The 11,499-nt window shown below is 35.8% G+C and overlaps 1 protein-coding gene across 2 annotated transcripts in view; it reads left to right on the forward strand.

Moving 5' to 3' along the window:
- The first annotated feature begins 1,447 nt into the window (after positions 1 to 1,447).
- LOC101503645 (ENHANCER OF AG-4 protein 2) overlaps positions 1,448 to 11,499 on the forward strand; it is a 13,880-nt gene continuing 3,828 nt past the window's right edge. Inside the window, exons 1-11 of one of the 2 annotated variants that reach the window (XM_004505749.4) lie at positions 1,448 to 1,845; positions 2,190 to 2,266; positions 4,067 to 5,944; positions 6,029 to 6,527; positions 6,941 to 7,049; positions 7,194 to 7,306; positions 8,043 to 8,230; positions 9,746 to 10,403; positions 10,488 to 10,974; positions 11,261 to 11,350; positions 11,455 to 11,499. The exon at positions 11,455 to 11,499 is cut by the window's right edge and continues 43 nt beyond it. In XM_004505749.4, the coding sequence (XP_004505806.2) occupies positions 1,735 to 1,845; positions 2,190 to 2,266; positions 4,067 to 5,944; positions 6,029 to 6,527; positions 6,941 to 7,049; positions 7,194 to 7,306; positions 8,043 to 8,230; positions 9,746 to 10,403; positions 10,488 to 10,974; positions 11,261 to 11,350; positions 11,455 to 11,499 (4,255 nt within the window). In that variant the 5' untranslated portion in view covers positions 1,448 to 1,734. Of the gene's footprint in view, positions 1,846 to 2,187; positions 2,267 to 3,898; positions 3,934 to 4,066; positions 5,945 to 6,028; positions 6,528 to 6,940; positions 7,050 to 7,193; positions 7,307 to 8,042; positions 8,231 to 9,745; positions 10,404 to 10,487; positions 10,975 to 11,260; positions 11,351 to 11,454 lie in introns of those variants that run through there. The other variant, XM_073369716.1, reaches the window with a different exon arrangement.

The raw sequence follows: 11,499 nt of genomic DNA on the forward strand, positions 1-11,499 counted from the left end.
TTTTAGCGAGCCACAGCACAACGTGTTTGTAATTGTCCCACGTTAAATTATGTTAATGTGGATAATTAGTTTTGTCCCACGTTAAACTAGGTTAATGTGGATAATTAGTTTTGAAATATATAGGAATCAATTCTTATAGAATATATAAAAAAAGAATCAATTCTCACACAAGAGTTCAATATGTCACTAAAGACAATTTAACGTCATTAAACTAGTGAATAATAGTCAAGACACCCATTATTATAATTTAAAAGTATATTATTCACTAATTTAATGTCAAAACATCCATTATTATTAGCAAAATTTATAAACGTAAAATACTTACAATTACAATTTGATAAGATAATTGGTTAATATACTTTTAACAAACTTAATTATTTGTATTTTCTAGACCAGGTTTGTTACCACATGATGAACTTGAGTTTCTCCACCTCTCTAATTTCTGTTTTTGATAAATAATGATTAAATTGTCCTAGAGATGGGTTAAAGACTATTGTAACGTGTTTCAAAACATATACTATAATAACTCACATAATCTGAATGAATCCCCTCTCGCCTTTAATATTTATTTGATTTGAACCATGTCATTTGAGTTGTTATAGCTATATTTAAACCTACAATTAATATTAATTTCTTGAATTTGTTATACTTCAATTAAACAATCATTTTAGTTTATTTAGTTGATATTCAATTTATTAGTCAGCATTAGATATAATTTCGAAACTTTTAAAAGAACTTAATTTATATTTTTCTCTAACGAATTAATTTTAAATAAATTAAATATCTTTTCAAAACTATAGTTTTAAAAAACACATTTTGATTTCTGATTATTTTTTTATACTTTTAGTTTACAAGTATTAGCACATTTATTTAATATTTTCAAGAGTGCAATGAATATATACCATCAATATAAAACTCTTTTACATTGATAACTAGAAATTATTTATTTTATCATGTCATAATATTCAAGTGAAATAAATTAAATGATTTGGCAGAACACATAATTGTAATTATATGATAGTGTAAAACTTGTTTTTACTCTCAATGGTTATAAATTTTTTCTCCATTTTCAACTGAAATTCAAACACTCTCATTTGTATATCAATCCATGTCTAATACTAAAATTTGAATAATACAGTAAATATAAAAGACATTTATAATTCAAAGGTAACAGAAAAATTTAAATGAACTAAAGTTTTTAGTTATTTTTGACTGAACTAAATTTTTTAGCTAAATCATGGTTATATATATAATTTTAATAGAAATTATTTATTTTCCATAAATGTAGATAATATTTAATTCTTATTGAAGGAATAGATAATATATTTAATAAAAATAAAAAAATTAGAATTGACATTTTTCGTAATGACTTGATTGGTTAAATAAACTACTTTAATTTACTTTTGATACAAATGCTTTAATTTTGGATTTGCAAATGATTGCTGGAAACCAACAAGAAAAAAAAAAAAGATCACAAAATTCCCTTCAGGTCCCATCCCTAACCACCCTCTTTCTGGGCAAACGCAAACGCAAACGCAAACGCAAAACGCAAACCCAATAAGCCATTCTCACAAAAAATCTTCTTATGTTCTCTCCCCAATTCCCCCAATCCCTCTATCCTCCGCCGCTGAATCCTTCTCAATATCCCCGCGGCGCCTCCGCGGGATTTTCCTAGGGTTTTCCGATCGTTCCATTCCCTTTCAGCTGTTCTCCCACGACGTCGTTCTCCTAGTCATGCCTCCCGCGCGTCGACGCGGAGCGAACAAGGCCAAGGCGAACGGACACTTGCGTTTAGGCGATCTTGTCCTCGCTAAGGTCAAGGGCTTCCCTGCTTGGCCTGCCAAGGTGCGCTACTATTTTCATCGAACTCTTCGCTGTTGTTTCTAGATTTTTCTTCATGATTTGGTTGTGAATACGTGTGCTTTGGGATGTAAATCTTTGTTTCACATAGTTGATTCCTTATTATGAAGTTATTATTGGTGCTGCTACTTGGATTTTGAATTGTGGTCCTTTTATTTCTCTGAATTTGTGAAATTGTTTGGATTAGGGGTTTTAATTTTTTCGTTTTTGTATATGTATGATTTTTGTGTATTCTGTTGAGTTGTAGATTTAAGGGTTGGTGGTTGATTGAGCTTTTAGTTATAGGTACTGAGGAATGGATACTGATTTTGTTCATTCTTTGCTTTCAGATAAGTAACCCTGAAGATTGGGAGAAAGCCCCTGATCCAAAGAAATATTTTGTTCAATTTTTTGGCACCAAAGAGATGTAAGCTTCTCTCACCTGATTTTTCTTGTAACTAACATGTTGCTAAGAAGTTACTGGTGAATCATGGGGATGTGTGCCTTTTATAATTAGTGATGAAAAATATGGACTGTTGTGTGAATTAGTGGAGAGGATAACAAAACTTATGTTTTAGCCGATTATGTAGTTTGGATGTTGAAAAGTTGTACTGTTGACATATGTAGGAGTTTGGAAATAATGCCCTAGTACCTGTTAACTCACTGTTTTTTGAGTGGCCTTCTGTGTTGAGATTGAGAGTCTTTGGCCTTTTGTTGTTGCGGGATAGTTTTATTTGACACTGATGATAAAAAGTTAAGAGTACAATGTAAATGTTGAAACTGAAATAACAAACTTCCAATTGAGTTTTATTATATAATTATATAATTCTGGATTCTATATCTGCATGTACTTGTAGGTCAATACAGAGTCATTTACATGAATTACTTGTAGGTCATTTGCATGTACTTATAATTCTGACTCTGCAATTTATCGAGTACCTCATCAACTTATATAAAAAGTCTAATTGTCATGTGAAGACCCAAAAATGGTTTTATAGTTATAAGAAAACCCTCTAAACAAGGCCCCTATAGGATTAAAGCACGGATACCCATTATTTTAAATTATGCTGAAAGTCAACTATTAAAAGTGGGATTGGTAAGGATGTAATTCCTAATCACTGAGTCTTTGAGGCTCTTATACTGTGCCAAAGACTAACTTCCCTTTTAGAATTTTGCTTATAGTTATTTAAAACACGTCTTTTCAATTCAAAAGAACTTTTTCTTCAAGAAAATCACAAACAAATGGGACCAATATCTGTAAATAAATTAAGTTTAATGATTATAGGGCTTAACAGAAAGAGAGTGACACTTAATGTTGTTGTGTCAAAATATGCTCCTCTGTGTTACGTGTGAGAATATTTTGTTATGATCTATGTGGGTGGTGACATGGAGATGATTTGATTGTTGGAACAAGGCTTAAACAGTTTATTACTAATTTGAGTTTAGAGGTTAAGTAAATTAGTCATATTACTTGTTGTGGTGTTTATTACTCAGGATCTAATCCCTTTCTTTTCCTTGTACTAAGTTTTATGGAACGGAGGTGTTGGATATTCCTCAACTACATTCCCTGTTCATTGAATGCTGGCAGCATTTAAATTTGAAACATCCTAAAATAAAAATAGCAAATTAAAGGGTTAATTTGGTATGTTATACTGAAATATGCCAATAATACTTTTTTATTAGCAATGACCTAATAGAAAGTTAGTTAATGATAGAAAAGTAATCTGGGTCTGTGAAACTTTTTATTGAAAACTGAACGTTTTGAGATTGGATCTTTCTTGCAAAGGCCTCCAAAAGATCTTCAAGCTAATGTATATCTCTTAATGGATTATTTTTCTTGTCTTTGCTTGTTCTGCGAGGATGTCTTATGTTCTGCTCTAGTACATCTTTAATGATATTGCTTCAAGAAAAAGGTCTCAAGATTTTGTAGCTCAATATGTTACTCACAATCTGATAATGCATAAAATTAGGATCCTGAAACATCTCTCCAAATAAATTTTTATCGTGAGTTGATAACCATGATTAAAGTCATATTAAGTAAATTCTGGTTAATTTGAAGGGTAAAAGTGTGTTGACCTCCATCCAAATGCCAAGGTAATCTGATTTGGTGATTGCTCTTGTGATTTCTGCTCTGTATCCTTCATGGTTATTATTTTTCATTAGATTAACTGTCCTGCATTTTTGTCTCCATACCATTGCACCTATGCTATTTTCTTTTCCTTTGCAGAGCTTTTGTTGCAGCCCCAGATATTCAGGTATTTACAAGTGAGTATAAAAATAAGTTGTCTTCTCGGCTTCAAGGCAAGACAAAATACTTTGCCCAAGCTGTGAAGGAAATATGTGCAGCTTTTGATGAGAATGAGAAACAAAAGGCTAGTGGTGACGACACAGATGATTCTCGAATTGGTTCAGAAGCTCCTCCTGTTGATGAGGCAGTGGGTAATCCAAAGGATACCTTTGATGCTGTGACGTCAAGTGAAGAAAAGGATAACATCCATGTGAGTAATATTGGTTCCAATTTGGAGAACTGTAAGCAGAAAACCAGAGAGAGGGGTAGCCTAGATGAAAAGCTCACTGAATCAGGCCGTCCAAATGAAAGTTCTTCTGTTTCATCACCTTTGGTCAAAGGTAAATTATCCACTGGTTCAGAGATAAAGAAGAATTCTAGCAAATCTACTCTTAAAGGTGCAAGTAATGTTCATGATTTTGGTCAACATGATAATGGAAATAGCGTTTTAACAAATGGGAGTAAGCCAAGGAAGCTTATTACTGGCTCAAAGAGAAGAAGTGAAGCTACAGATGATATAAATAAAATTGGTGGATCATCTACTGGAACACTTTTGAAGGTGGGAAGTTCTACTGGAAGTGTTGATCTTTCAAGGTCTGGGGAGACATTTAATAAAACTGGAAGGAAAGGTAAAGATGCACCTGCTGTTAAAACAGATTCTCCAGACACTCTTAAACCAGACTTGAATGGTAATACTGGAGAAAAAAACAAGAACTTGATTTCAAAAAAAGCAAGTCTTGAGGTAAAAAATGAATTACAAGAGATCATGTTGAATGCTGAGGAGGCTGATGGCAAAAATTCAGTTATGGGAAAGAAGAACCAAGTACATGCAAAGCATAATGTGGGGGCAAATGAATCCTTCCATGCTACAAAGAAGTTGAAACGCATGGATGCTAAAGATGATTTAACTTCAGGCCACATCCAAAAAGATGTGAAAAGGTCCACATCAAATTCGAAAACAGAAAAAAGCTTGCCATCAAGGGGTCAAATTTGTGTTGTAGGTTCTGATGACTCTGTCCGCGAGTTGCTACCTATGACCAAACAACATAGCCAAGTTCAGAAAACTATGCCTGATTCTGATAGAATTGCTCCTGATGAAAAAAAAGAATGGAGTATTCTTAAACCGAAAGATGATACGAAGAATGCTACAGCAAAACAAGTACAGAAGAAACGTAGAGCTGTTTGCCTTTATGAAGATGATGATGATGTACCTAAAACTCCTGTTCATGGAGGAGCTGCAAAAAATACGAAGTCACCTTTTGCTTCAGAGGTCAAGAAGGGCAATAATGCACATTCTGAGAAATCTGATGCTGCTCAGCTGACTCACATAAATTCTAGTGAACTTGAGGATACTCTTTTGAAAGATTCACCTTCTCTATTTCATAATGATCCATCCTCAATGAAACTGCCTGAAAAAGAGAAAGCTGATGAAGTCATTCCGGTGCATGTTCCTCATAGTAATGATAAGTTAGATTTAAAGCAGTTTCCCTCTAAGGTGGCAAAAGTAAGCTCTGCCTCCCCAGTAAAATCACCTCAGCCAGTTCCTGCGACAACAAAGTCTAATGCTGAGCGGAGTAAATCTTCCAAACCTTTGCTTAAAGCTTCCAGCAATGCTACTATTCACAAGAAGGCTGATAATGGGTCTTCCAAATCATTACATAACCTCAACTCTTCTCAGAACCAAGTTTCCGCCCATAAGAAGAAGCTGACATCTTCAGCTGAAATTTCTAAGAATACTACAAAGACATTGCCTCAAGCAGCTGAAGTTGCTGTTTCAGTAGTAGGTTCTAAGGAGCCTGATGCACTACATGTTGATAGGTACATATGCTTTTTACTCCTCTCATTTTGTTTGGTGTTATATGCTGATCCTTTTCCCTTCTTATTTTGTTTATATTGTTATAGATTGGAAGAGGGTGTGGAAGAAAGAAGTAATTTATATACTGGTTCAGGGACTCCAGAAACAGCTAAAACTATGAAGCATCTTATTGCTGCTGCCCAGGCAAAATGGAAACAATCTCATTCCCAATATCTTCTTTCTGGTATTCACAATGTTCAGGGGGGGACTCCTAGCCCTTCCACTGTTCAGCCATTTCTGTCTGTCTCAAGTAACATCATACAGACAGATGTGCAGGGAGTTTATGAGCACGCAACATCGGCTTCCCCTCCAACTAATGAATACCACTCTGCATCTCAAAATCAGCTTGATGCTGATGAAATTGAGGAGAGAAGAACGGGTTCTGTGCAAAGGGGTCCTGGAGGCTCACTCAGTGGTGGTACAGAGGCTGCTGTTGCTCGTGACGCATTTGAAGGAATGATCGAAACTTTGTCGAGGACCAAGGAAAGTATTGGGCGCGCAACTCGTCTTGCCATAGATTGTGCTAAGTACGGCATTGCCAACGAGGTCAGCTCCATCGTATTACTGCTAGTTATAAACGATGATCCCATACCCTCCACTTTTCTTGGCAAAGCTATATGAATTATTAGAGGGGATGAAGTTGCAATAAAAAGGAATTTAAATTTATAATTACTAATGTGATGTATACTTCTACTATTAGTTTACTTCTAATAGTAGAGAGGATGAAGTTGCAATAAAGTTGTATACTTCTACTATTAGTTTACTTGTGTGCTTTTTTTATTAATTTCTTGCGTATATCATAAGCAGCTTTTATTTGCTTTTAATTTAGTTAGAAATCATTAATTGGAATGTGATTACTGATTCTAAGATGTGATACTTTTGCTACTAATTTTGGTGGTTATGTTAATTTGATGGTCACTGTATCTATGCTGGACTTACTTCTAAGTCCTTATGTTCAGGTTGTTGAACTTCTCATCAGGAAGTTGGAAAATGAAACTAGTTTTCATCGCAAAGTGGATTTGTTTTTTCTTGTTGATTCTATCACCCAGTGCTCACATAATCAAAAAGGTGGGTGAATAAATTAGATAATGCTCTGCTATTAGTAATTATTATTGGTGTTTTTGTTTCCACTTCTCTTCCCTGCTTAAAATTATAACTTTAGATACTTTTTTCAATGTGGCATCTGTCTCACTAATTGAAGGACATCTTTAGGTATTGCTGGAGCTTCTTACATCCCTACAGTTCAAGCAGCACTGCCACGTCTTCTTGGTGCTGCTGCTCCCCCTGGAGCTAGTGCCCGTGAAAATCGTCGTCAATGTCACAAGGTCAGCTTGTTTGTTTTTATTTAGTAACAACAAAAGGAATTGTATTAGGTAGGGGAAAGGAGCAGAGTAGAAGTAGGCGGGGGATTAGAATGCATCCAAATCTTAAAATCCTAAAAAGAAAAGAACTAGAACGAAAAAAAATACTAATAATGCAACAAAGCTAGCCAGTTAGTTTCTTGGCATATTAGTGGAGGAAACTGCCTGGATTGAAGCATGCACAAGAGCCCCAGAGAGAGGCTGTACAAGATGTTGGTGTTTCACACCAATCAAATACACTATGCCTATAGTGTAATAACCATCCATCACCACTAAATTTGCTACTTATATTTTCTTCAAAATATTTAGAACAAACAAGGACATACTGCTTCAAAATCAAGGGGCTAACACTAGATTCATGCAGCACTTCAAACAACTTATTTCAAGGGAAATTAGCTACTCAGTCCTCACAATTTAGAAATAAATGGGCTACTTTTCTGAATTGTAATGCAAATAACATCAATGTCGGGGGGGTGTTATTGCGCAAACATTGAATTCATCCAGCATCGCAAACAACCTCATGGCCGTTTTCCTGATTATGTTGTATGAATGTCAATTACTTGACTTTGACTACAGTCTATGCCTCATTATTTAGTGAAATGAGATTTTGTTTGAAAGTTTGAATAAATGTTTTTTCGTAGACTTTTCATAATGAATATACATTAAGTGGATGCCATTTTTTATTTTGGGTGGATTGCAGGTTTTGAGGCTGTGGCTTGAGAGGAAAATTTTGCCTGAGTCCATTATTCGCCGTTACATGGATGAAATTGGGGTTTCGAATGATGATATCACTGTTAGCTTTAACTTCCGGCGTCCATCTCGTGCTGAGCGATCCGTGGACGACCCAATTAGAGAAATGGAAGGCATGCTTGTTGATGAGTATGGAAGGTCTGCTATCTGTTCCGTCCATTTTTTAGATCGAGTTTTTGCCACAGATTCGTTTTCTTTTTCATTTATAATAGGTTTTTCCTGGGCATATTTGTACAATTAGTTTATTCATACTAAAATTCTAAAACCCAAGAGAAATGGTAGTTTTTGAATCCTTAAATGACGCAGCAAAAACAACCACAAATGAGCTTTGACAGAGCGAAAAACATAAATAAGATATTTCGTGATAAGATGCAGGAATTTGAAAATACCCGAAATGCAAAAAGAAATAGGTCAATTCTTTTTGTTAAAAGTCTTGTACAATTTGAGGAGAGTTTAGCAATAAGTAATTGAAGAATTTGAGTTCAGTTAAGAAATTGTTAAGTTAAAACTAGTACCATAAGTATACATAAATTTGAGCTGATTTCGTATCATAATTAGTTGTTTAAAAGTTCGTTTTGCGCTTGTTCCATTGTCATGCATTTTTCTATAAATTGTGTTTGAATTTTATATAAAAAAATTGAGAATTGAGAGTAAGAAACTTAAACTTGTAGGTTACACAAGGTTATAAAACCAGACCACACAAAAATTCTGATTGGACAAAGTTTAAGTATCCTAATAATGGGTTCGATTTATGTATTCTTGCATTACCAATCTTCTGGAAAACAGATATGGCATGCTTTGCCATTGAGTTGGTTTTGAATATTGAAATATTGGCATTTGATGGAGAACAATAGAAAGTAAGATTCTGATAGGGACTTGGGGTTTTCTTGGTGCCCTAGTCCCACATCGAGTAGAATGAGATGCTCGGTGAAGTATTTAGGTGACCTGGTTCTTCTTCCCCTTGATAGCAAGCTTTTAAGTGAAAGTTCCCTAAGTGCTTGAATACTTATCAATTGATATCACAGTTTGATTGTCAGTGGCTCAGAAAGGGCTACAAAGGGGCTGACTGGAAAGGCTGAGCAAAGCGTCGTAAAGTGCAGCTGCCGAGACGTTAGCCTTCAGGGGCAGTGCTGTGATAGGAACTTGGGTTATGGGGTGCCCAAGTCCCACATAGAGTAGTATGGGATGCTCGGTGGAGTATTTAAGTTATAGGGACTTGGGTTATGAGGTGCCCAAGTCCCACATAGAGTAGTATGGGATGTTCGGTGGAGTATTTAAGTTATAGGGGGACTAGGGTTATGGGGTGCCCAAGTTCCACATAGACTAGTGTGGGATGCTCGGGTGGAGTATTTAAGTGATTTGGCTCTTTTCCATTCATAGCTAACTTTTAAGGGAGAGTTCTCCAAGTGGTTGGATACTTATCAGATTCCTATATTGATTGCATTGGCCTTTTTGTTATTAAATGTGAGATAATCATGTAAGCTAGTGTTAGGATATTTTTTTTTTCGAATTCAGTGCTGGTTTGCATTTGTAGATTTTTACTTGGTTTGCATTGGCCTTTTTCTTTGTTTTTTATTCTATTACCATTTTATTCGTTTCAAAAAGTAATTTGGATTTCTGATTCTTGTTATATTCATGGGTGTTGTCTATCAGTAATGCTACATTTCAGCTACCTGGCTTTATATCTTGCCATGCGTTCGATGAAGATGAAGATGAAGAAGATTTACAAATCAATTCATGTACGGATCCATATGGTACGTCTCCAGCAGATCCATCACCCAAGTTTGGAGGATCAGAAACTTATACTGTGACCCCAAATGACAAGCGCCATTGTATCTTGGAGGATGTGGATGGTGAACTAGAAATGGAAGATGTTTCAGGTCACCCAAAGGATGACAGACCTGTATTTTTGAACAGTTCTGACGAAACTGATATGCTTCTTCAGAGCTCAAATAAGAATTCAAATCCAATTTCAATTATATCAGAAGAAATATTGGCTACACCGGAGGGTTCCCCTCCATTACCTCTTGATTCACCTCCTCCACTCCCACCTTTACCTTCTTCACCTCCTCCCCCTCCTCCTCCATCATCTCCATCTCCTCCTCCACCCCCACCACCTACAATATTGCAACCTCCACCTCTTCCTTTATCATCCTCCGCCCCGTCAGTGTCATTGGTTCCTCAATCATCTGGACTAGCTCGGCCTTCACATGTCTCCCAGTCATTAATGCCACCTCAGTCATCATATCAGTCATCCCCGAAATTGGCGTATCAGCAGAACTTACCTCATGACTTTAGTGGCGCAAATAGTGTAAGAAAGTTTTGCTTTTGATATCTCCTGTTTGTTATGGATTTATTTGATTTCTCTTATGGATAATTGCCGACCTCTATGCAGGGTAACCAAATAGTTCAAATGGCTGGTAGTTCTTTTTCTGGAGGTCACAGTAATGCAGTTGTCAAGAATGAACTATTTCCACAGCCATCTGTTTTTGCCCTGGCTTCAGGCTGCAGCTCCCAGGAGCCTTCTGGTTTTAACTCTTCAAGACAATTAGAATATGGACAAAATGATGTGTATTTAAATGCCCAAGTTCATCAACCTAACCATCAATTTCAGCAGGGTAACACCCCTTATGCTCAAAGACTTGCACATCCTGCCCCGCCCCAAAATCCATCAAATCAGTTCTCATATCCAAATCACACAGTTCAGCAACACCTTCCTCATGCTTTCCATCCTCCCTTTCCTTTACCATCTCTTCCAGATGGCCTGAGGCAATTCGTTGCTGATGAGCAATGGAGAATATCATCGACAAACAATCAACATCAAAATGGTGTATGGAGAGGTGTAAATCCTTCATGCCCTGGTCCTCCCTTTGGGCAAGAAGGTATGTGAATCTGTTTGCCTTGCCATTCCAAATGTTCATTATATTAAATTAAAATATTGCTTGTCCTTACTATTTATTGTGTATATATCATTCCTGAAGTTAATTTCCAGCTTGTGGAGATTCTTTTCCTTCTACTTTTATAAATTTTTTACTATTTAACTATTTTTTGTTGCCGGTGACAGTAAAAGCTCTTTAGTTACACTGATGTTATTGGTATTTTGTGTTGTTTGTAAGAGCAATCTCAATGTCGTTCATAAATATATATATTTTTATAATGGTGATGAAGGTTTCCGACCACCACTTGAAAGGCCACCATTAAGCAATGGAGGTTTTCAGCGAGCAATTTCAAGCAATCTACCTAGTGCTTCAGTATCAGGTGACTTTTTCTAAAAAAAAATCAGTAATTTATTTGTAATTATTTGCTTTGAAACCAGTTTTATGGATTATGGATCAAATAAATCTCATTGTTCTCTTCTCTAGGACATGGTGTTCCTCAGACGTTGCCTTACAGGCCAGACATTCCTG

The sequence above is a fragment of the Cicer arietinum genome, chromosome 6 (genome assembly GCF_000331145.2).
Source record: "Cicer arietinum cultivar CDC Frontier isolate Library 1 chromosome 6, Cicar.CDCFrontier_v2.0, whole genome shotgun sequence".
NCBI classification, from domain to species: Eukaryota; Viridiplantae; Streptophyta; class Magnoliopsida; order Fabales; family Fabaceae; genus Cicer; species Cicer arietinum.